We start from the raw sequence: 26,040 nt of genomic DNA, 5'->3' as shown, positions 1-26,040 counted from the left end.
GACAAAGCTTGAGCAGTTTTGCAACAAAGAAAGGGAAAACCTGCTGTTTGGAAAGCTCATGAAGGTCTTTTCAAAAGTAGTCAAGACTGTTTCTTCCAAAAGGTGGATCCACCTCTGTGTCAGGTGCTGCCCCTTTGTTCAGACACATATCCCACTTCCTCAGACATTGTTAGTTGCTATTCCCCACCTGTCCACCAGATGCCCTCAGACTTTTCAGCCAACGTCTTCATTCACATGCTCACCTGTTTTCACTTCCCTCATCAACCCCTCTCTACTTAACCTGGTCCACTTCCTGTCTTCCTGACCACAAAGGGATTGTAAGACACGCTTATCTGGGACTCCTTCTGGTGAAAGACTTTAAAGTGACTCCCTGATGATCCTCATTCATGTCGTTTGAAAGCCACAATGACTTCAAGACTCCTGATTTTATGGCGGCGTGCTGACTAGTGTGACCAGTACAGCGATCTGACGAGTTTGAGAGTCATCAAGTGTGAACTTAAAACCTGTCAGACCTGCTGCCGGTTTTGAATGCCACCTTTAAGCTTCATCTCTCTAGTAAATCAATGAATTAAAACTTCTGTTTCCTTAACTTTCTGCATTTTCCCTGACACTATGACATACTGTCTCAGAAGGGATGTATATTTATGCAACTAAGTATTTTGTAGTTCTTTGCAGAGATTTGTCTTAATTTTGGAATTGAATGGCCTGTTTCTGAGTCTGCAGCCGTGCTATTGGCTCTGAAAAGCTGTACTTCTGCACAGCAGTGCTTTCAACCACTGCTAACAGCATGCTGCCATATTCTCAAAGATAATGCTAACATGCTGATGTTTGGTGGGTATAGTGTTAACCATAAGCATCAAACACAAGGTACAGCTGAAGATGATGGCAATGCCGCTAGATTTTCAAGGATTTGATCAGACACCAGGAAAAAATCTGAATTCAACCTGGTTATGGTGCTAGAGGGAAAAATCAGGATAACCAATGATGTCATAGTTCTTCCTGTGGGGAAAAACAATGTAACGCATTAAGAGGCAATATATCTTGTAGTTGTCAAGCCATTTAAATTGAAATCATAACTGTCCACCCGATGGTGGCGCTAAAAAAATCAGATGACCAGTCAGTAGGACTGACACTGAATGTTTGTACAGAACTTCATGGTAATCCGTCCAATGGTTGTTGAGATTTTTATGTATGGACCAATGAGCTGACTGGCTGACCAACAAGACAACAACACAACTAATACTGCACAATTCATACAAGACACTATTTCAAAGTGCTTTACTCACATTGTCCAAATACAACAACACGTGAACATGTGTACAAATATGTAGTCAAAACTGACTAAAAACTCAAGCTTAAACCTACAAACAAAATAAGAGCTCAGACCAAGATTAACATACCAAGAGCCACATCACTACTGTGGCTAAAAGTTTTGTGTAAAATCTACTTTGAATTAATAACCATGACTTTGATTAAATAACAGTGACTTTGATTTAATGGCTACGACTTTGATTTAAGGACTATTGATTACTGGCAGATGAAGTGAATAACATTGATTATCTCATTACGATATCATGCTCCGCTTGGGTTCTGTATCCAAAAATGTTGGTGAATGTCTCAGAATGCTTTACAGTCACCACATATTTAGTTACACTCATTTATCTACATATTTATAAAGTACAGAACTTTAAGCAAAAACAAGGTTTCATTGCGCGATTGTATCAATTCAGTGTTCATGGTTTATATCACAGTTCAATAGTAGTATTGATGATGCAGACGTGAGGGTGACAGTAACAGTGCACGTTGCAGTATTGATGATGTTGGTGACAACGATTGGGTGACAGTAGAAATACACATTGGAACTGTAATGTTGATGATGTTGATGAGAAGGTGACAGTAACAGTACATATTGTACTTCTGAGCTCTACTGTGGGATCGGCCTTCATGGCTACGGTCCTGATGCTGCATTGTTGTGACTGTCACGACCTTTTAATGGTGGTTTATACCACACTGGAAATGGTTTACGTCATCAGGAGCTGTTAGTCATTTTCAACGCTCTATGGCGGACTCTTATTAATCTGGTCGTGTGGAGCTTGACTGCACAGGTGCAAGTCACCCTGAATACAGATTAATGTCAACTGTTGTTTGTTTCGGTGTCATCTTGTTGGTGCTTTATGTGTTCCTCCCTTGTTTTCACACTTGCTGCAACACAAATTGCCCTCTAGGACAAATAATAAATTGAACTGAATTGAATAATTTGTGGAATAAGCAGTAGAAATGTATTTGTTACACTATGGCAAACACTTTTTGGAAATAAATATTTCAAAAAAGAATTTTCTTATTTCTTTAGACTGCACACCATAAATGATGGGGTTGAGGGTACCGGGGACCATGACAAACAGGATGGCAGAGAGCTTCCTTTGGTCTGAGTACTGAGGGAAGCGATGCAGCAGGATGACGATAAATCCACTGATGAGCATAATCAGATACACAACCAGATGAGTGCTGCAGGTTTTCAGAGCTTTGCTGTTCAAAGACTTGTTCTTACTCATCAGACAGACTACTGCAATCTTGGCATAAGTCAGAGCCATGCTGCCCATGGAGGAGGTGAGCAGGACCACGGTGAAGGTGAGGCCGTACACGTTATTAATGAACACGCTCTCACAGGACAGCTTAAACAGCGAGGCGTTGTCACAGTAAGGGTTTGTGATCAGAGTCCTGCACCGGTTCAGCCGTATGGTCAAACCCAGCAGAATCCCGACCAAAACAAACGCCACTCCCCAGGCGGACGCCGTCAGCTTGATCACCATCCTGTTGGTCATTATTGAAGGATAACGCAGCGGGTCACAGATGGCCACGTATCTGTCAAACGCCATAATCATGAGCACGGTGTGGGACGTGGTGCCGAACAACTGTGTGATGAAAGCTTGGACCACACACTCATAATAAGTGATGAGACGCTCAGAGGGCGGCAGCAAGATATCCCGAATCAAACGAGGCACAATATGAGTACTTCCAACGATGTCACTGACCGACAGGTTGCAAAAAAGGAGATACATGGGCTCGTGAAGGGTTTTGTCAGTGATAATTAGAACCGTGATGCCAATATTCAAAACCATTATAAGAATGTAGGAGATAAGGAACGAGGAAAAGATCAGGTACATGGTGTCCTTTGTGACCTTAAATCCCTCCAGCTGCAGTGTGGGGCTGTTGTAGGTGTAGTTTTCCATCGACCTGAAATGACTAAAGTACAATATGCAGTTTGGATGAAGTCTTGGCAATCGAAGTTATGTTAAGACTTGAGATTAGTTACACACAAAGAAACACTGACAACAACACATTCACATTTAAACATCTTTGCATATATTTAGAGTCTCTGAAAATGCATTTTTCTAATCAGAGATGTTTGATGTTCGTAACAGCAGCACCTGCTCAGTGACTGAGGTTCATCAGTCTTCAGTCATCTCTGCATGCAGTCAGCATTCATCAGCAGCAATGAAGATCTCTGACTTTATCAACATGATTTTACCATCAGGGGAATCACTTCACCTTCAATACCTGATGTAACATTAAGAATAATATACGCACAACACAGACGATGTTCCAGCCACAGGACCGCTAAACATGTCAGTCAGTTTATAATTCTAGAGCTTGGGTAGTACGAGCATTGAGCTTCAAAAATCAATGTATTGCATAAATAATCAAATTTTTCAGTATTTCAGAAAGGAAATATGGATCTGAGGATCAGCGGGGGATGAGGGGGGAGTTAGTAGAAGCGTCATGCTCTCAGTTAAAACTGGGGAGCGTTAACGTGAAGCCAACTTCTTGGCAAGAGGCCTAAATTATTATGAGATGGTTAACATTTTGGCCTCTGAGTGGCAACCAGGGTTCATCCTCCAGGGAGTATAAATATTCAGCAGATTTAATGGTGCTGTGGCTCATGTTTTTCATGCCTTCACACCGCTGATAGCTGCGGCTGGAGGCACTGTGTTGTCGGGTTGTGCATCCGCATGTCCTTTAAACATAACAGCAACAGTTAAAGCATGTCCTGAGGGAAATACTTCAAATTTGGCACGAACGTCTGCTTGGACTCAGCAATAAACTGATTAGAATTTGGTGGTCAAAAGTCAGAGTGAACTTGACTGTCTGATTCATTGAGGGAATTTCTTCAAATTTGGTATAAATGTTTGCTTGGACTCAAAGATGAAAAGGCTGGAATTTGGTGGTTGAAGGTCAAAGGTCAGTGTGACCTCACCAAACATGTTTTTGGCCAGAACTCCAGAATTCATACACTAATCATGACGAAACTGCACACAAATGTGTAATAGGATGAAAAGATAATGTGATGACATTTTATATCCAGAAGGACGTGTTTTTAAATGAAAAGTTTCTTGCTAATTCTGTTGGTATTTGGGCTAGCTGCCAGAGGCCTCGTGGTCCCGCTGTCCAGTCCGACTGTCGTCGTTGGCTTTTCAGCTAGACACTGTTACATCCATATATACGAAGTGTTCATGTGTGAAATCTATATTTCCGTGTGTATTGTTAAATTTTGACAACCATGACAAACCACAATCCAGCTGTTGAGAGGAGTCGGACAGAAACTGTTACTGCAATGGATGAGTCTAAAGTCAGAGTTCTGTCAAGTTCTTCCACAAAACCATTTGTTTACAGACCAGTTCTTTGTCATTGTCAGGAAAGAGTTTTCCCCATAGCGTCACCACAAAGTTAGTGGCACACGAATATCGTAAATGTCATTAACACAGCCTCAAACCGGAAGTACCTGGACAGAAGGGCCATACCATGTTTTACTGACAAAAAGTCATAGAAAGCCAAAAGATTTTGTGTCCTCTGTAAAGTTTCACGGTAGTCTATCTATTAGATTATGTCTCTATGTGTGAATGGAAAATGATATTTTAAGAGAGTTCACGTGAATTGTTTGGTCCATGAATGTCCACAGCACATTTCATCAAAATCAGACCTGTAGTTGCTGAGTTTTTGCTAGCTGTGGACGAACACTTAGTAAGTTTGAAAGTTTCATCATGCATTGACGGTGAAGTGAGTATCTGTAGCTCCCAGGAGCTTTCATTAACACCTATAATCAGCGTTATCCTCTGAGCCCTGATAAACATCTATTACAGGGCTGCTCTCTTTGCTCCCAGAGGGATAATTACCATAAGAAACTATGGATAAGTGTTTTTGTTAGGAGGCAGCTCACGGTGGACCTCATTAATGATTGCATTTGTTTCAGAAACATTAACACTCATTACTGGCTGCTGTGGTAACTGGAAAATGCAGTGACGACACTGGTGGACCATTAGGGGGCAGTGTAGTCCCCTGAGCTCCCAGCAGCTCTTTGGCTCACTGTTCACAACAAAGTTGTACAATTGAAAACTCTGATATCCCAGTCCGATCGCCAGAATAATGTTGGCATTGTACTTGTCTGCAAACAATGGATATCTTACATTTGCACATTTTTATGTTGAAACTTTACATTTCAACAACACTGGTTAACATGTCCACACAACTCTAAACCCTAAAATCTTAGTGGTTTTATGCAACTCTGACACCCAGAAATTTAGGCCCCATGCTGGTGACAACTGTGGTCGTAGGCTTTATGTTTTCAGGTTGTTCGTACGGCCATATGCGATATTTCAAGGATGTCTTCGAAGAAGTGTCTTCAGATTTTGCACAAACATCTACTTGGATTCAAAGATGAACTGGTTGGATTTTGGTGCTCAAAGGTCACTGTGACCTTGTCTGTCTCACTCTCGTGAGTGTGATAGCTCAAGAAAAACTTTAAAGTATATATCTGTATTTTTTAAATAAATGAAAATAATAAAATAATATTAAAATTTTAAGCATTTTTTTCCATGTCATTAACTTTTAAAAGAAAAAATATCACATTTTTTAAGGTCTTTCTTTGCATATTTTTAGGGAGTATTTCTTGTACTTCTGTTCTAATTTCTTGCAAATTTCTGGGTCATTTCTTCTTAAACTGATAATTTCCTTCTTTCCATGTTTTTGAAATAAACCAAGCCAAGGTGGCCTGGTTTCAAAGTGTTAAATATCACATGTTAAAAAAGGAGTGGGAAGAGGTACAGGTTATTTAATCCTGCCCCTGTATACATTCACATTCTACATAAACCACTGCCCAAATTTTATATACAAACCTCTATATGATATGAACAATCATCCTAGTGTTGTATACAGCCCTTTATAATATAAATAGCTGTCCTTTTTTAATGTATTACACAATACGATATAAGTAATATAAGCATCAGGCGTTACATAATTCTGGTGTTTAATCACAGGGAGCAGCTCTTTGAGGTCGCAGGCTGTACGAGTGCGGCTCCAGGAGTTTAGAAATAGCTTCGGTTTGGAGGCTCAGCCAACACAAACGGGTCAAACCGCTGCATGCAGTTAACGTTACGCCCTTTGCAAACAAATGTGTCACAGCCATAATCATAACAACCAGAGTGCAGCCACAATCACGGCGACAGCAACAACCCAAGGTCCGTCAGATCTCGACCACGGCGACAGATGCTGGTGACACGGCGAGGAGAGCCGTGTCAGATCACATGTTTACTGCTGAGCCGGTCACAGCGGAGGGTGTGCCCGATGGCTCTGTGGTCACAGTCTGCTGGATAAAACTGTATCACAGCTCAGCCGCCCTCACAGGAAACTCCCCCCGTGACCTTTCTGAACATTTACATTAATAATATATGTTCCTTAACCAGGTAAAAGATTTACTGAGATTTTAAACCTCTTTTTCAATAGAGAGGGAAGTGTAAAACATCGTAGCAACAGTTAACAAAAACAGACAAATGGAACTTTTACACATTACAAACAGCAAAAACAACCTCCAGTTAAAACACGAACGCACAAACACATGAAGAGCGACTGAGGAGGATCCCTCTTCAGGATGGACAGACGTGCAATAGATGTTGTGAATAACAATTAAATTACAGGAATTACATTAAAGAAAGAAAGAGAGAGAAAGAGAGGGAAAGATGCACAACAATAATGGGAACAATAACATAATATAACAATAGTGATAGAGCAGGATCACAGCATCAGTGTAACAAAGGCCCAGGACACAGGCACAGCCTCAGACAGGATCACAGCAACAGCACAACCAAGACGGCGATCCAGGCTTATAGCCTAACAAAAGCTTTTTGCTTCTGATGAGTTCATTTACACTTTAAAACACACAAACGTGGTGTTCATCTATGAAGATTATCATGCTGAACAACTAAGTATCATAAACCTGTGTGCGTCACAGAGGTTTTTTTGGGTGATAATTGAAATCCCATTCAAGAATCCCAGAAGTTTTTTGACAAGGGAACCAGTACGATGCTAACTTCCTGGTTGGCCTACGAAAGTACGTCATTCCTTCACCGCTCTGTTGTGCTTGTATTGAATGTATTTGTGTTGCATGTGATAGTGGAGGTCCAGTGTGGAGACTGGATGATTTTTAAAATTCTTTAGCTCCCTCTGCTGCTCATGATCGGCACTAACACGGTGCAGAGCTCCTGCAACGGCAGCTCGAGACAAACAGACAGAAAAGAGAAACTGAGAAACCGATTTTTGGAATATATGTCTGCAGAAAACAGTGATAGTTAGTATAGTTTCTGCTGTTATTTTTTTAAAATAATTTTGTCACTTCTTGTGTGTTATAATTTTGCCAAAATTATGGATGCACAAACATGTATAACTTATATGGCCTAGAATAAAAAAACAAAAACCTTTTGTCTGCAGTTGCACAGAAAAAAAGAAAAAAAGCCACACAGAGAATTAAACCATCGACTCTCACAGTACTGGTGCCAGGCTTAGTCTTTTTACATGAACATACTTTATATTTACATTAATATGCTGTATATGACTCATAAATAAGTTTAACCCCTTGAGACCTAGAGCAATGTAACTTCATGTGCTGCTTCCAGACGCCTTTCACAAGTATTTAAACCATTGAACTCTGAGCAACCAGACTACAACAGTCTGATGACGAAACACATCACGAGCTCCCAGCACCGAGATCTCCTCCCTGCACAGCCCCCTTCTCTCTAAATAAAAAACGATTATAAAAAATTAAATCATATAAACTGTTCAGTAAGGGGATTATTCTGAAAAAATAAAATAGCAAATATCATTTGTGCATCATCAATTCTGAAAAAATAAAAAGTCTCCACAAACTTCAGTAAACACACAGTTTCAATAAGAAATCTTTAATGTACTTTATGGCATTAACGGTGCGTCGTGACAAATGTTCAACACCACACAGACAGGATGTATTACAAGTAGTTACAGTGAAAAATTTGGCATTTCTTGTTTTCACATTGTGAAGATTACAAACACTGCAAAAAAATGAGTAGTGTTTTTTGTTTTTTTCCTAAATTTTGGATCCAAAGTCTCATTCAACTTTTTTTTACATCAGACATTTCTGATTAGTATCTCTTAAATTTACTCAATCATTGTGACCAAAACATTTACTGATTGTGACTTAAAAAAATATTTTGTACATAATATTTTTTCAAACAGACAATTTGTTGTAAGATTTTAAGTCTTGTGAAAGCAGATAGGCTGCCAGGAGCAATAAAATCTAATTGTTTCATATTTTCCTAAAAGGCAACGTAAAGGTTTCATCCAATTTGATTTCTCAGAATAAATAAATCAACTGGATGAGTCTGAACACTTGATCTTAATACATCATTTTTTGCAGTGGATAACTCATTACCACCATAATTATCACTCATTCAGCATCATTACAGCTACTGTTGTGAATGTGCAGACTGGGTGCACGGCTCGCTCATGCAGTGACAGTTTTAAACTCGTGAGGCTCATAAACTGATAATGTGAAAGATAAACTGTGCAGGATTTTCTTTGAATCATCATTAAACTGGGACATTGACCTCAGACTGATGATCTGCTCTTCTGTAACTTTTTTATATTTTAGTGTTTAATCACTTCATTAGAAGAAAGGATTTGCTTTTAAAGAGCTTTCCCCAGCTGGGTCCAGCTCATCAATGACGACACACTCGGCCAGACTCGATGAACCAACTGTGAACCAAGTTCAGTCAGGACCATGTAGTCAAAGAAAGCTTTATTTCTTTTTGCAGTATGATGTTTGGCAGTATGGCTCTGTTCTGGGACATCTCTGCCCTTCCACACACCTATGTGGAAAGCCGAAGACTGAGACAACAACCCCCCCTGCCCTTCCATGTGCACACATAGAAACCTGAGGCCAGGGAGAGGAAAAACTCACAAAAAAGGGATATATAACCAAAAAAATTGTGTTTCCAGCAACTTTTTAGGCACCAAACATGGATTATTCGATAACCACAGTTGAAAAAATGTAAAGTTTGTTACATTGTTACAAAAAAAAGTTGAAATGTATCATATTTTTGGTTTGCAGAAACAAATAATGCCGACATTTATTTTGGTAATTGGGTTGTAGATTGACACATATTCATAAATTAATATTATGATAACTGAAGTTTAAGTCATTTGTCAAACTTATCTCAAATTTCAGGCGATTCTTCTGTCTGACAAGTTGAGATGGGATTATGTCAATATTTATTTGCATGAATAATACTGTGCCAGATCATAACTTGATAAACAGAAAAAAAAGATTAGTTGCAGTCCCAGAGAAAGTTATTTTAAACGTGACTAATGATTAAAAAACAATCCTGCATGCATTTTTAAAACACTCAAAAATACTCATATTAAAAAGTGTGGCAAACTACATTCCTTAAACTATGATAGTTTTGTGTGTGTGTGTGTGTGTGTGTGTGTGTGTGTGCTGCAAGACAATAGTGAACACTCATGTAAACAAACATAATTTTTTTCATTTCTGACCATCATAAACAGATGGAAGCCGGCCGCGTCATTTGATGTTGTTTTTATCTCTTAAAAAAGTTTAATGATGATATTCATCTTTAAAACTAAGTTTTCCTTTTCATTTTATATTTCCTCAGAGAAAGATGAATCTCACAAATTTGAATGAAGTCGTAATATTTTTAAAACAAATATGTTTGAGTCTATCTGAAGCTTCTTGCTTTATATGTTTCTAGCAACAAAAGAGAGGATGACTTTTATAACAACACAATGCTTCAGGAACTTTGGAGATAGAAAATACGGTGGAGTCTTACTTGTTGATTTCAATTTTACTTTCAGATTATTTAATATTTACTTAGTAGGTTCTGTTTTCCTTCACAGATTCATCAGACACTTTATTCCTCAGTTCACTTTGGCTCCTTTTTTTTCTGAATCTCATAATTTTAGCAAAATTCACTGTAAAACACTACAAACAGAAATACCAATAGTTTAGTTTGCAATCATTAATCTGATTGGAGCAGAAATGGCACTACCATGGCAACTATATAGACACTCAGACTTGACTATGGCTAATCAGTTTGTATTTAATGCAACTTAGATGTTTCTGGAACCACGCTGATGCTTCAGTTCACCTCTGTAATGTCATGTAAACAAACCATTGTACCAATCAGCTGTGTGCTCATGTAAACAAACCACACAGGTTATCAGCTGTGCGCTCATGATCAAACTAATGACATAACCACTTTAACACTTCAAAACCTGGAACGAAATCAGTTCTCTTGTTCTACATTCAGAAGCCTTTCACTAGCGGTTAAACCTCTGAAACATGAGAACATCGGTTTGATTTCTTTAAAAAGCATAAGAAGAAAACATCAGAAGTAGCTTAAGCGGGAAATGTCCAGCAACTGAAAAAAATCATTGATGAACAAATCATCTAAAAATTTGATCATTTTCTTTCTTTCTTTTTTACTTTCCTTTTTGTTTATTTGCTTGTTTGTTTGTTTTCAGGTAATTTACGTTTTACTATTTTCTTGCTAATTTTTGGGCCATGTCTTGTTGAGTTGAACATTGCCATCTTCCCACATTTTTGAAAGAACTCAAGCAAATTTGCTCAGGTTACAGAGGGTTTAAGATGAGTGCTTGCTGTCATCCTACGTTTGTACTTTCTAGAACAGAAAAAACACGTTTTATATTGCGATATTTACTGAAATGATGAGTAGTATGAGAGATGGCCATAGCCAGGAACTTTCAGCTCTGGTTTGCAGGTGTGCCAGTTTGCGGTACAGGTTCGGGTCATTGATTATTGCATGTATTTACGGGTTGGGGCAGATTGGCTCTCAGAGCATGCGGTGCAGGTTTAAATAAAAATCTTGACCTTTGCATCACTACCAGATAAAGTATAAAATTCGGGCAGGTTGGCGTGCTGCACACAAAAATGGTAGAGTGAACCTTTAAACCTTTTTGAAAGTCACAACTATCCATACAAATCCATCACTGCTCACTTGTTTTGAGACACAAAGACTGATTTTGGAATTAATGGAGCAAATTATTTTATGGATGTCCCAACTTGCCACCATCACTCGATCTGCCTCGATCTGCATCAGATAGCTTTCCCCAGGATGAGGATACTCATGAAGAAGACCATGATGAAGAAGAGCCACATGAAGAAGCGATCCATGACTTTGGCAACCTTCCTCCACTCCCCGATGCGCAGCTGTGCGGCTCGCTGGTCCTGGTACGAGTTGGCAATGTACTCAACGTTCCTGCGCAGTCCCTGGTGTTGGCACACACACTGGGTTTTCACCAGGATCTCCCTCCTGCTCCGCCCCGCTCCGCCTCCCCCTTCACCTCCCACGCCTTTCTTTTCCTCGACACGCTCTCCTCCTCCTTTGCAGCCACTGTCGGACTCCTCCCCTTCATGTCCTCCGGCAGCTCCCTCCTCCTCCGAGTGGTCGATGGTCACAAACAGATCCTCTTTCCAGTCCGTCTGGTTGGTCAGATCCCGTCGCATCTTCAGAGACTCCCCGGCGCCATCCTCCTCCACCCTCCCTCCCCACACCTGCCCATTCACATCCCAGTTTGTTCCTTTGCTGCCGCCGGCTGACGGAGCTTCAGTCTCATCTTGTGACAGCGGCTGTTTCCCGGACGATGTCCCGCCGAGGCAGTTCTCACCAACCTCGTAGACAAAACAGATCCGGGCAAGGTAGTTCAGAATGAAGCGCTCGGCCCACTGTGGGACGGGACGGGCCTCGGGGCCGCAGTGGTGGATGTTCATGATGAAGATGGTGAGCGCCGTTGATGCAGTGACCATCGTCATGGTAGCAATGTAGTACTTTCCTGTTGACAGAGGAAAAGAAAGAATTTAAAATCCGTGCTCATTTAAAACTTTCGGGCAGATGCTGTTCCGACACTTTCTCATTGCAACTCATCAAATATCATCGCTCCGTCAGTGCACTTTCATGTCTTCATATGACGCGCTGGGCATCCGGCGGATGAATTTATGATCAGTAAAACACTTCATATTCACACTGATATACTTGTGCAACAAATGCACATTAGGTTTAAGTAACAAAAATGTATGGTTAGTTACAGGTAACAAAAGAACGTTTGGTGTACGCAATGTTTAGGCAACAAAAACATGGTTAATTTTAGGCAAAAAAAGCTTGTGGTTAGGTTTATGGAGCAAAAGCAAAAGGTTTTCATGTTTAGAGAGAGGTAATCACGGTTTGGCTCAACGTTCATACGATAAGCAAACAGCGGGCATCCGGGTGAAAGTCGGAGGTTTGTTGGACTCGTGCCTCTCCCCTTTCTCCCACCTGGTGTCGTTTTAAACTGACACCGGATGGATGACATCATATCGCTGTGAAGGGAGCCTTTTTGCGTTGTGTCTGATTCCAAAATCACTGACCAAGCAGCAGTATTTGACAAGTTTTTGAATCATAAATTTCCCACTTTAATCTCAGAGAATATCCTATAGGATATCCTTACACCAAGCGCTTCCAAACATGTTGTGTACTGAACTTCACATGTTGACAATCTCACAACCTCCAATTGAAGGCAGCACAAAATAGGAAATCGAAATCATGTCCTTTCTCGAGTTTAACTACAAAGGAAGCAGCACTTGTGCTCTTTATACCTGTTTAGTGACGGAAATGGCTTATCTGTCTGCACAGACAGTTCTCAGCTGACGTGAGGATTTAATGAACACACCGCCATTCGCCAACGTTGGGACTACAACGCTAAACTGCTCAGAGATCATTGATTCCTAAGCTGTGATTGTTGTATTTTAAATAAACGCTGACACTTCTCATCGACCTGCAGGCCTCCTGTTCATCACAGTGCTGCTGGCCAAGCAAACAGAAACAGGCTGTTTACTGCCGGGCTTAAAATGTGCAACAAAATCTTTACTGTCTTCAGTTATTGGATTAAAACAAAAAGACTGCAGATCTGCTCATCTGGCAACTTTCTTCTCTTACTTTTAATTATTAAGGCATGGCCCCGATAATGATCCCAACCACCCAAACTTTTTAAAATTTTATTTTTAAGTGTAAAATTAAAAGAAAAAAAAACTACCAAACCAACGACATTTGACACAGAAACCCGTTTAAATATGTCATCCATAATATTTTCTCACCAAATGAACAACTCCAACAAAACCTGCCTGAGGTTCTCGTGGGCCGGCCTCTAGCTCACCTGCTGGAGTGAGCTCCCCATGTACCGAGGCCTTAGCTGCGTGTCATTGCCCCTCTCTCTCCCACATTTCCTGTCATTCTACAGGTGTCCTATCAATAAAGGGAAATGTCCCGTAAAATATAATCTTTACAAAAAACAAACAAACTTGAGGTTCTCACCTATCAGTGGGACGCTCTCGGAGGGCGGCATGCTCTCGGCCACCAGCAGCTGAAACACGGTGAGGGCCAGCAGCACCGTGACACCCAGAGAAACCTTTTCACCAGAGTCAGCCGGCAGGTAGAAGCCCAGAGGAGCCAGGAAGGAGATCATCATGCAGGGGATGAGGAGGTTGAAGATGTAGAAGGAGGCGCGTCTCTTCAGGTGGAGGCTGAACGTAATGTCCGGGTATGGATCCGAACAGCAACCGTACAAGATGACGTTCTTCTTGGCCGGCATGCCCAGAACCTGGACGGAAAAAACTGATCTTGTGAAGGAATGAGACTCAAGAATGAAATGCTGATCCTAAAACAGGAGCGAGGTTACCCAGCTGTTCCCACTCCGGACTCATCAAATAGTGCCGATCTGTCAGTACTTTCAGAATACCAGCACGACACCAAAATAATAATAATAACAATAGCTTTATTCATATAGCAAACATGCCAAACAGAGAACGTCCTCAAAAGGTCAAACAAAAGGACAAGAACAAAATGCAACCACACAAAAAAGGTCAGCACGAATTAAGCAGATAAAAGGAATAAAGGTAATACAACAGGAAGATCACAAAAGGCAGTTAAAGTACCAAATGAGCAAAGTTTTAGAAAATATAGTAATAAATGCAATAAAAGACTATACCAAAATTTTAAGAAATATTGTAAGAAGACGACATAAGAAGGATAAGATACGGATAAATAGAGAAAGAGCGGCAAAACAAGTAGCTGAAGAGAGATTTTAAAAAACAGATAAATACATCAGTTAATAAATAGAATAAAGGAAATCTATAAAAATGGGTTTTAAAAAGTGATTTAAAAAAGTCTCCTTCCCCGTTCACCCAGAATACGGCAAGACGGCGTCAGATAACAACGCGCTTGAACAGAACCGGTGGAGCCGTTATTGTACGCAGAGGGATGGCTGGGTGGCACCAGGCACATCCACATGCAACGCGCACGGGTGGCGTCACAAGAGGACTCAACCAGACAGAACTGGTCATGTGCACATGAAACGCTTGAAGGACGGCGCTGGGTGGCGCCTGGTGATATATCGCTGCCGGTAACCACGTAATATCAGCAGTGCGAGTGTGCTTATAGGGCGGGTGGGTGGGGAGGCGGAAGGTCCCACAATCAACCGACTTTCGTGCAGTCTTTTGCCCAAACGTAACCATCCGTGACTTTGTTGCCTCATCCTAACCATTGTGGCAGTCCACGGTGTCGTGTAAACATAAGGACCGTGCTGTTTTCTGCATGCTGTGTCGTCCTGATAGAGTGGCACCATTGTAAGTATTCAAAGTAAGACTGTGTTGGTTTACCACTCACCTCCCACTCCACGTTGGGGACAAAGTCAGCCAGATCAGCACTGTCCAAGGCGTTAAAAAGGTCCATCTGGTTGCCATTGTGAGTCCAGGATCCAAAGGTTAGGTGACACTGCTGCAGATCGAAGGGGAAGAAGGCCACATCCACGGAGCAGGAGCTTTTGGTGATGGCCGGCTGGTCCCACATCACCTGGCCATCGTTACGGAGAACCACGTTGGTCTCCATGGAGCTGGAGAACTCGTCGTCTGCACTGTGGCGCAGGAAGTCATGTGAAGGAGAACAAACATGGGATAAGAGCTGAGATGTCTGTACGCCGGGCCAATCGGCCAGCAGGAGGCCACACCTACCTGTTATACAGGACAATGTCGGGTCTCCACACGTAGCTGCTGGGAATGCGGATGGTGTCGAGGCCGTCATAGTCCTCCTTCTTCCAGGTGAGGTAGGCGTCCATCCACACCTGGCGGACCCACAGGTAGGTTGTCAGAATCTGATTCCGCTCATCCTGTTGAAAGGACACAAACACGTCAGCATCAGCTGGCAAACACACGGCATGAAGGTCGGGGCGTGCGGGGGGGGGGGGGTTACCATGTCGATGATCTGGGACAGAGTGATCTGCAGTGTGACGTTGATGATGTGGTCCGTGTCCTCCACCGGCCGCAGGGCGTTGGTGTAGTTGGAGAACAAGTCATTCAGCAGCTTCTGAGCGAAGCGACCGTGAGCGGCCAGACAAACTGGGGGACACAATGAGACAGAGACATCTTTGTTAAAACAGGACATTTACATTTTCAAGTTTTTCATCCTTAAGGGAATCAGTTTCTTGTGTTTTTAATCTTACTTTTATTATTGTCTTTCTATCTTCTTATTCACCTTGGTCTGATTCTCTTGCATATTTTTCGAATTGTTATGAGGCTGTTATGAGGTGTGTATGAAGTCCTTTTGTCAGTCTCTTTCTTCTCTGCTGTACTTTTCTTTTAATTCTGAAATGTCTCCAGCAGCACATCCTGCAGCTCAGTCCATCCTGCACACATACCATAACTCATACACATGGAAACCACATTTCCCAGTTCAATTAACCTTCTAATCACCTCAGGTTTATATTAACATTAACATTAATCAGCAGACGTCGGCTGACTGGTAATTCCTCTAAATCCTGTGACAACTAATGATGACAGTAAGTGAAGGTCTGTTCAGTTTTTTCTGTGTGTGCAAAATTCCACGTCAATAAAAACCTAAAACATCATTTACCCAAAACATCCACATCCAAGTGTCCTGAAGCCCCGACGTGCCAAGTTGTTTTGAAAAAGTCACTGTTGTCATGTTTTTAGCCACGTTGCCTGGAGCTCCTGGTGTGGGAGCTGTAATTTAATGGGATTTGTTTTATTTTCCATCTTCTGTTCTGTGCATTCAACCTTTTATCCTTTTTTTTTATCTTATAAGATTCTGTGCTTTCTCTTCTTATCTTTTTTTATTTTTACATGCAGGTAAAAAGCAAAAATAAAAATGAAGACCCCCCCCCCCATACAATTACAGAAATATACAACAAAACATAACCAACAAAGAGCAGAAAAAGAAACCAGTCAGAAAACATTAATCCAATAAAAATTTAAAATATAAACATTATATACAACCACAAATAATTAACCATCATTAACTAAATAAAATAATCATTTACTTTTTATTTTTTTAAGGCAAAAGGAAAAGCTAATGTTTCTGTGACAGTTTGAAAAAGTTCAAATGCTGAAATAATCAGCTGTCACACAGCATAAGAAAAAAACTCCTTCACCATCTGAATTACAGCCAAAAACACAAACACTGCTGATGTGTGTTTGGATTCAACAAACAGTCCGAAGCTCTGGAGTAACAACGATAATGAGATCTGAGGCGCAGAATTATAGTTTATGCTGTCAGAGCGAGAGAGGAAGCAACACCTCAGCTGAAACCTGTTTATAACGACACGCTCGGGACAAAGACCGACTGTCTGCCGCAGCCGCTCGTCTCCGGACGCAGACGTGGAATGAAGTTCAGCCGCCAGAGAAACTTCACGAAGTTCACAGAGAGCAATTTTATGAACACACAAGGTGCTTCTCTGAGGACGCTGCAGCACAGGCTTTGGCTCAGTGTCCGGGGATTTATGCAGCTTAATATAATGGAATGAATATTTCAGATCTACATGCTGTATAAGAAAAATATATAAGATTAAAGAAAGTAGATTTAACCCTTTGATACCAGAACAAATGGGTCTGATTTCTTTCAAAAACACGGGGGAAAAGGCGATGAGCAGGTTGATGAAACATGATGATCCAAAAATTAGCTAGAAATCAGTAAAAATGTTGCAAAACAGGATTTCCATTTTAATTTTTTTTTAAACTAACAAAGAAACAAGAAAATGACCTCAACATGAAAATGAACTAAAACAACCAATAAGAGAATGTTTTTGGCATAAATATTAAAACACTGACAAAAAAAGTTATTTGAGCTGCTTTAACAGCAGAAGAGCAGAAGAAATCATTGTGATTTTCTGATGTGGTTAATGTGGTTTTTGTGATGAAGTTACAGAAATGTTATTTTTGTCTTCCAGATGGACAGTGCAGATTTTTCAACAACAGTTTTAAATTGTTGAATTTACGGGTTGTTCCATAAAGTTGTTTTGTTTTTTTTTGTTTTTTTGTATATGCATGTGTATGTTCGAGGTGGACGGACATTCGAAGATGAGAGGGGATCAGGATCATCGATCATTTTCGGCCGGCTCGCTCGTGTCAAGAGTCCGTTACAGTCATCATCAGTCATGTTAATGTATATAATATTTTTTGATGAATGAATCTTTGAATGCAGCAGCCTCAGGGTGATGCTGCGCTCTGCGTCCACGTCTGCAGCAGCGTCAGCGCTCCTGCTGCAGACTCAAACACCCCCAACAAAAACACTGAGTGCGGCTTCAGATCTGAACAAACAAGTAGATGTTGTGAGCCTGCGGATTCACGCTGTACTCTGCCCTGGATTAGGAGCATAAATATATACTCTTAAAATATTGTTGTGTTTGGTTTTCCCTTTCCTTCTGATAAACACAACAGAGATCCAGGCTCGCGTTTCCCAAACGCAAACTGAGAGGAGACATTAAAGATAAAAATAAATACAGAGCATCACTAACATGCTTTGCACTAAAAAGGAAACACACGAGACTGCCGTCGCTTCAGTGGCCTTCAGATAACCACAAAATAATACCTCACTGAGCAACGCGACCGCAGAGACAGAGCGCATCAACATCATTTGGACAAAAATGGAAATGTGGAGGTGAAGCTCTGAATCTGTCCGACATAAAAGAGGAGACGTCTAATGAGGAGAAACATTTAGTCTGATTCTCATCAGCTCCGTTTGACTGATTCAAGAGTCTGAAAACAAACACCAGCACCACTGTAAAAGATTACTCAACTTATGGCCCACGGGCCAAATCTGGCCCCCGAAAGAGCCCCGGTGGCCCCACAACCATTTTCTAATTTACAATAAAAATAAAGTGATTGACACTGGGAAAAGTTTTTGTCCTTTTGTTCTTTTAGTGTCCAGAAGGTGCCAGAGTGAATAAAACAGCACCAAAACAGATCCCCCACACCCCCGACAGAGGTCCCAGCTAAGACCCTAATGTCCTATAATCCTAAAAACATCCTTCAGTCCGAGAGAAGTCCTAATATCTTTGAAACGTCCTTCAATCCTGGAAATGTCCTCAAATCCTGGAAATGTCCTCAAATCCTGGAAATGTTTTTAAATTCTAGAAATGTCCTGAAATCCTAAACACATCCTAAAAACACGTATTAGGCCGCTGTGACTGGCCCCTGGCCTCCTGTCATTTTGGAGAAGTGGCCCCCAAACAAAGCAGACTGAGTCACTGGTCCGTATGTTTCCCATTAAAGGACCAGAACTGGACATTGTAGTTCGTCTCAACACTGCCTGACTTCCTGTCTGAGTCTCTCAGCTCTGAGCTCACCGGTTGCTGTCGAGGATTTTCAGAAACACGAATGAATAGTTTGTCCGTATTTTCCTCAAACAGCCGCTCACTGTCGATTTTATCAAGCAAACAAGAAACGGTGACTTTGTTGGGGACTATTTTCAGCGGCGTATAAATCTCATGTTTAGTCCAAACATGATATTTGTGAGACAGAGTTTTACTTTAAGCCCGTGAGACAAAAACAGTCCTGCAGCCCCGACTGAACCCTTCAGACGTTTACGTCTTATTTTCACGTCGTTCTGTTCAAACATCTCGATATTTAATGATGTTTGAGTTGAGGTTTTTCAGCCGGCAGGAGGACCGAGGGGCCGCCATGACAACAGTCTTCCTGTCTCTTTGTACGACACCTTTGTCCCCCGACAAGACGTCCTAACAACCACAGGCCAGATTTCCATTAAACCTGACACTGTGTTTACAGTCTGCTGACTAATGAAAGTAAAAACCAACACAAGGTATCTGAGTCAGGTGTTGAGAGCAGCTGCAGCGCTCTTGTTCCAGATCAGGGATCTCAGAGAGAGACCAACACCGCTCCTCCAGCAGATACTCCCTTATTTGGTGTTTTGGTGATGACGGCGGAGACGATGTGTCTCCAAAATGTCCCCCACGACTTCAACATACTACAGAACCTCAGGACCTCTTAAGGACTCACTAAAACCTGCTGAACTCCGTCTGAATCCATCTGACGGAGCTCCAGAACCTCCTCAGTGACCACCAGGACCTCGTCACTGACCAAGATGGGATTTTGTGATGACGCCGGTGGAGACGATGTGTCTCCAAAATCTCTCACAGGTGTTCAACATACTAAAGGACATCCAGAACCTCCTAAAGAACTCTGAGAACCTCCTCAGGGCTCCTAACCTCCTGAAGTGCCCTCATGTAAATAAAAGCTGTCTTAGAAAACTTGCACGTCAAGGACTCGTCAAGGTCACCTTCTACATCCCAAAATACCATCACAAGATTCAGAGAACCTGGAGAGATCTCTGCGTATCAGAGACAAGGCTGAGGAACTGTGGAGACGGTGACCTTTGACCCCTGGGACTGCACTGCTGATCGCTTGTTTAGTCGATGTGTCGAGTTCATCAGGTTCAGACTGCAGAACGAAACATCCAGAAACACGTTTGTCTTCTCTGAACTCATCTGAGACGGACATCTCATCAGGGACGTCCTGTCCTCTGGGCTAAACCCTCCAGATTCTTAACAGCCCAAATTTTAGGTGATTTTTAAAGAAAACATTTTGGCTTTTTTTTTCCTCTATAAAATTTATTTATTTTTTTTCATCAAAAAATGCTGCAGGTCTGAAAAGTGTGTTTTCTTTGATTTCTGCTCATTTTTATTTTGGCAAAAATTGTTGGCTTTTTTTCTTCTTTAAATAATTTGACAAATTATAAAGATTGGAATGGTTGGAAGGCACGTTTTCTTTTTTAAGGGATTATTTTGTCTTCTATTTTTAAGGAAAACATTAAGGAAATGTTTTTAAGTTTGGGTTTTTTTGGTGACCTTTAAAGAAAATGTTTTGCTGATTTTTATTTTCTTACAACTTTTTGGCTATTTTTTTCAATTATTTATTTTTTGCCATTTTAGGTTATTTTTTTTAAAAATTGTTATTTTTTAAAAATGTTGTTATATAAAACCTTTTATTTGGCAATTTTATTTTTTCTAAAAAAAAAAAAAAAAAAGAAAGAACTGTGTACATTTGGAAGGCATGTTTTCTGTAAATATCACCAAAATGATCCCACAGTACATCAAGACAGAATGGACATCAGCAGTTAGTGTCCTCAGCTTCAAAACCCTGACTGAGTGTTGTTCAAAGAAAAGCTAATGTCTCACAGTGGAGACATGCTCCTGTCCAACTTTTCTGGAATCAAGAGGACACTGATGAGAAGACGTTTCATTTTTATCATTAACAGATCTTTTTTTTTTTTTTTTTTTCTGCAGCGCAGTGACCACATCATTTATTTCAGCCGATACAGATCCAGAGAATCCAACAGGTTCGTCCCATCAACTAAAAAGACGACTTTGTCCTACCTTCCTGTCAGGTGGGACCGTGACGACCCTGAGGTGTTGGTGTAAATCAGCCTGAGGCTCCGCCTCTCATTGTCTCACTTCATTGTCCAAACGTCTTCACGGTCCGGCGAACGCTGACTCTGCAGTTTGTGAGACAGCATCAACTCCCCGAGGAGTTAAAGTGTGAGCGCTAACAGCTCAGAGAGCACGCCAGCTGGCACACACACACACACACACACACACATAATGCAGCACGCATTCATCATCTTCAACAGCGTCATCGTCACCTTCATCATCACCATAACGAGCCGGTCCATACTTTCTGAGTGCACAGCTGGTCCGAGTCGTTGAGGCCGATGATGGTCCGTGCTCTGAGCTCAGGTCATATTGACTGAACATACCATCATCTGTGTTTTTTTTCCCGTCTGAATGTGGTGTTTTATTTCTCCGCCTCACCGTGTGCCTCCTTCCTCTAATCCTACACATCCGTGTCAGTATGTGTGTTTGTTGGCGTCCCGCCGTCGGTCGCCATGTGCTGTTGTTGCCTAAACATAACCACGTGCAGCAGCATCACGCCATGCGCTCATGTTGACGTCACGGTAGCAGCATCCTGGAACGTCAACAGCAGACGCAGAAGGATACCTAGAGCGTAACATGCAGACGCAGAGGGATACCTAGAGCGTAACATGCAGACGCAGAGGGATACCTAGAGCGTAACATGCAGACGCAGAGGGATACCGAGAGCGTAACATGCAGACGCAGAGGGATACCGAGAGCGTAACATGCAGACGCAGAGGGATACCGAGAGCGTAACATGCAGACGCAGAGGGATACCGAGAGCGTAACATGCAGACGCAGAAGTCCGCTGACAAAGTGGCAACATGTGATGAGATGCGAGGAGGACATTTTGGATGTCCTGCCAAATTCAGGGAAATGCCATTGGAGACATCTTACAGCAGTGAAATTAACATTTTAACTAAAGTGTGTAACCAAATTTAAGAGAAATACATCGACTGAGCGCGTGAATAAAGACTCAGATCTTTATCTTGAACCTGTGAAACACGGAGCAAAAACAAAAGAGTTGCATTTAGATTTTTGTTCGGTGGTGTGATATTTGTGAGGGCAGACGTGTGCGGTGAAGATGTGCGTGTGAGCTGAGCGTGTGTTCGGATAATCTCTGATGTGTGTTTGACCTCTGCAGGTCACGCCTCCTCTTATCTGGACGGACAGTTGTGATTGGCAGCTTTAATCCTCACAGCCATCAACGCTCCGCGCTGCTCAGCCTGCCGCCCCTTTATACTCATTGTCCTCACATCAACCACACACACACACGTGCACGCACGCACACACACACACACACACACACGCACGCACACACACGTGCATGCACACACACACACACACACACACAAACACACACATGCACGCACGCACGCACACACACACACTGCAAACTGAAAGACAGTGTGTCAGACTGACGATAAAACATCCTGATAGACAAGAATCAGTGCCGCCAAACACATTTTTTCTTAAAAAAATCACCAAAATTTTTGTAAGGAGAAATAAAAGCTGCAGATTTTTAAAGAAAGCGAAAATCTCTCACCCTACATTTATTTCTTTAAAAATCACAAACAAAACTAAGGAAAAACACCATTTTTTTAAAGAAAAAAAATTCTAATTCTAAAAATTATTGACCTTTTTTTTCATAAAATATATTTCAAAAAGCTATTATAAAGTAATTTTAAAAGTCCTGGAACTTTATTGGTAAGAATGTGTATGCACACTGAAACTAAGTTACTCCTGTTTTAGTTCTTGATCACTTCTTTATTTCACATAATGAAAACACGAGTTCCTGTTCCTCGTCCCTGACCTGATCCTCGTGTCCTCGTGTCCTCATGTCCTTATCACTCAGAGACACAGTGAGTCCTGAACGCCCCCCGCCTTCTCTCCACTAAACAATGAATTCACCAAAAGACTGAGCGCATAAAGGAGACTGATAAATCCGTCACGTTAGATTTAATGTTTGGAGTGTTTTTTGTTTGGTTTTGTTTGAGCTGAAACATAAAAACAGCAACTACTCTGATCAATGAAAACTTACTAAACATGAATAAAAACTGAGAATATAAAATTAAATAAAAATAATAATAAAACATTACATTGGAAAGCACTGACAGCACTTTCATTTTCCACATTTTTGAAAGTCTTTAACAAACTACAATGGGCAGAAAAAGGCTATTAAAATAACTGTTAGCTTGAGAATTACAGATAATATCCGACTGTGATCAATAACTTTAATCCCCAGTCTTCATCGTGCTCTTCATCACTGACAGCTGTCACTCATGTTCTTTTATCGGCCAACATCTGTGCAAACAACATCAGTTTGTTTCTGCAGTGAAATCACGTCAAGTAAAAATAAAAAAATAAAAAAACAGAGCAGCTTTATTTAAAAGATCTTAGATAATAAATCTACAGAAATCTGTTTTTGTTTTGATAATTTCAGATCTTCACAGTTTTTCCTCATAAGTTCATGTGGTTGTTTGTACCTCAGAGCTGCAGAAGTGAAATCATGGTCTCACCTGGAAGACAGAAGAGAAGCAGCAGAAACACCATCGACCCGCCGCAGAGCAGCTTCGTCCCCATCACCAACATCGATCCGCTGGCTCAATCAACGATTGATTACAGGTCCTGTAGACTGTGATCACACACAGATCAGCCGGGACCGAGCGAGCAGCAGAGAGGATCGGACACACTGAGGGAGGGTCGGTGTGAGTGTTTGCTGTGGTGCAGTGGTGGTGGCTGGTGTATGGGGGCTCATTAGTGCCACTCGCAGACTCAGCAGCTCCACTTCAGCTGAAATCTCTTCTAAAAAGTTACAAATTCACAGACTTTTTCTGTGAATAATGTTAATAATTGTAATGCTTTAAAAACATAATGATAGTAATAATCATCATCATCACAATAATAACAATAACAATAATAAGTTGGATGGATGGATGATTAATATTCTTGTGCATTCTTTTCCTGTTTTTAAATTACTTTCTTGTTGTTGTTGTTGTTGTTTGTTTTGTTTGTTTCTTTTCCTTCTCTTGCCGTCGTGTTTTAAGAAGTCTTTTTAAATGTATGCCCATTTTTATCTTCGTTCTTTTGCTTTGTTGTTTTTTGGAAGCTTTCCGTAACACCTTGGGCAAGGGACTACAAATGAAAAATAGCCTCCTGGCTAATTCTGGCATTTTCATACCTTGTGTATTTAATAATTTGCACTGTCCCTTAAAAAAATAAAAGGGTGTTTTAAGGGTAATAATTGTCATATATTGCTAATAATGTTAATAATTAATTTTTTTGACCGATATAGCAAAGACATACAACAATAAAAAGACATTTGTAGGAAACAGTACTTTAATATGTGTGCTTGCTGTTAAACTTTAAATAAGCAGGCTTTCCAAAAAACAAAATAAATAAGTATTGTCGTGTCAAGGTGATAAACAATTGAGTCATGATCTTATGAGTCAAAAAATTATTAATAACACGTGGTGATCGGTAATAAAGAGACCTCAGTCTCAGTGTTACCTTTTTAATCTTTAATATTGCCTCTTTAAAAAAAAGAGAGCTTTAAATAAAAGGGGATGAACTAAAAAAGAATAACCGCCCTCCTCTGTCCCAACAAGGCGTTAGCAGGAGAAACAGATCTTTGTTTTAAAAATACATCAGTGTTAAAGGAGTTAATAATTAACGGACAGGTTCGTCCACTTACCCGATTCCTTTGTAACAGGAACCAAATGCAGCTCGTACCTTCGACTCATCAGGTGACAAACACTCACCTCCCCCATCAGCCAGCAGCCCCGCCCCCCCCCCAAAAAAATGTGTTCATGACTGATTCACCCAGTCACAAAAACACGATATCACAAAACACTCAAGTCTGGAATTTAAAAATATAAGGAATAATTATGTAAAGATGGATTTTGGGACATTTTAGGAAATATCTCAGATTTTTAGAATGTTTCTAGGATTTGAGAATATTTTGAATTTTAGGAGGTTTTCAAGATTTTACGGCATTTCTAAGATTTTTGAACGTTTGTAGTATTTTAGGACATTTTTAGGATTTTTAGAACATTTGTCAGATTTTAGGATATTTCTGGGATCTTAGGACATTTTCAGTATTTTAGGACTTTTCTTCTGTTCGGGACATTTTTAGGATTTTTGGATATTTGTAGTATTTCAGGACATTTCCATGATTTTGATTTGGCCCCTGAGCCATAAGTTGAGTATCAGTGCTTTAAGGTTACATCATCATCGTAATTCGCTGAGGACGTCATCGTGATGCAGAAACGTAAACTCTGAATATGAATCTTCTCCTCGGTTCTCGTTCAGCAGTCGAGGGAACGTTTGTTTACTGGCCTCCTGAAACGACTCGCTGTCACAGGGAACCAATCAGAGAGCTGCACGAATAAATAATAAATAACAGAGTTTGAAAAGTGAAGTGAGGACATCAAGAGGAGATTAACGGATTAGCAGGAAATAAATTGGCTGACAGACGCAGCGGTGATAAAGTCAAAGAGTCAAAACTCCTCCATCTCTTCTTTATAACGATTTAATGTTCCTGCTCTCCGCGTGAAACCAGTCAGATCCCAGAGATTCACAAAACGCCGGAGGGCAGGACGTAGTGTATATACAGAAGAAGAGCGTGGAGTTATTTCTGTTCTCTTTCAAATGTTCCAGTTTTAATCACAAGCACAAAAATATACGGCGGCCCTGAGGGTCAAAACACCACAAATGTTGTGGTGTTTTGACCCTCAGGGCCACCGTAAAAACATGATATTGTATCGTTTATGGGAAAATAAATCTGTCCTTAGGATTTCTTAAAAAGTTGAAAAGGATCCGTTTTTGTTTCAAATCAAACTGAAAAAAAGAAGAGGCCGTTTCTGTTGATGCATTCAGGCGGTCGATCTTTGAACAAGAGACATAAAAATATTAAGACGAGATATAAACGAAACAAGTCGATACAGAGAC

At 40.9% G+C, this 26,040-nt stretch overlaps 2 protein-coding genes across 2 annotated transcripts; both read right to left on the bottom strand.

The window, feature by feature from the left end:
* Positions 1-2,291: 2,291 nt before the first annotated feature.
* On the bottom strand, positions 2,292-3,230 carry LOC148187168 (olfactory receptor 52P1-like). The gene has a single exon (XM_088088346.1). It carries the CDS (start codon positions 3,228-3,230, stop codon positions 2,292-2,294), a length of 939 nt encoding a protein of 312 aa, XP_087944472.1.
* Positions 3,231-8,204: 4,974 nt separating this feature from the next.
* Positions 8,205-23,797, bottom strand: LOC121952670 (neuronal acetylcholine receptor subunit alpha-10). The gene is made up of 6 exons (XM_088088819.1): positions 23,610-23,797; positions 15,618-15,763; positions 15,380-15,534; positions 15,036-15,282; positions 13,686-13,971; positions 8,205-12,171 (listed from the first exon to the last, which is right to left on the bottom strand). Exons 1-6 carry the CDS (start codon positions 23,680-23,682, stop codon positions 11,435-11,437), a joined length of 1,644 nt encoding a protein of 547 aa, XP_087944945.1. The 5' UTR covers positions 23,683-23,797; the 3' UTR covers positions 8,205-11,434.
* Positions 23,798-26,040: the final 2,243 nt, after the last annotated feature.

The sequence above is a fragment of the Plectropomus leopardus genome, chromosome 15 (genome assembly GCF_026936395.1).
Source record: "Plectropomus leopardus strain MGB_pleo_1.0 chromosome 15, ASM2693639v1, whole genome shotgun sequence".
Lineage (NCBI taxonomy): Eukaryota > Metazoa > Chordata > Actinopteri > Perciformes > Serranidae > Plectropomus > Plectropomus leopardus.
This window is presented reverse-complemented; position numbering and strand designations above follow the sequence as displayed.

What these genes read in the sequence shown, in the direction of transcription:
- LOC121952670 (XM_088088819.1), bottom strand. Translation starts at nt 23,682, where the DNA reads ATGTTGGTGATGGGGACGAAGCTGCTCTGCGGCGGGTCGATGGTGTTT. An exon ending in GCTTCTCTTCTGTCTTCCAG is followed by an intron (nt 15,764 to 23,609) that starts GTGAGACCATGA and finishes TGTGTCCCCCAG; the next exon opens with TTTGTCTGGCCGCTCACGGT. An exon ending in CGAGAGCGTCCCACTGATAG is followed by an intron (nt 12,172 to 13,685) that starts GTGAGAACCTCA and finishes CTCTGTCAACAG; the next exon opens with GAAAGTACTACATTGCTACC.
- LOC148187168 (XM_088088346.1), bottom strand. Translation starts at nt 3,230, where the DNA reads ATGGAAAACTACACCTACAACAGCCCCACACTGCAGCTGGAGGGATTT.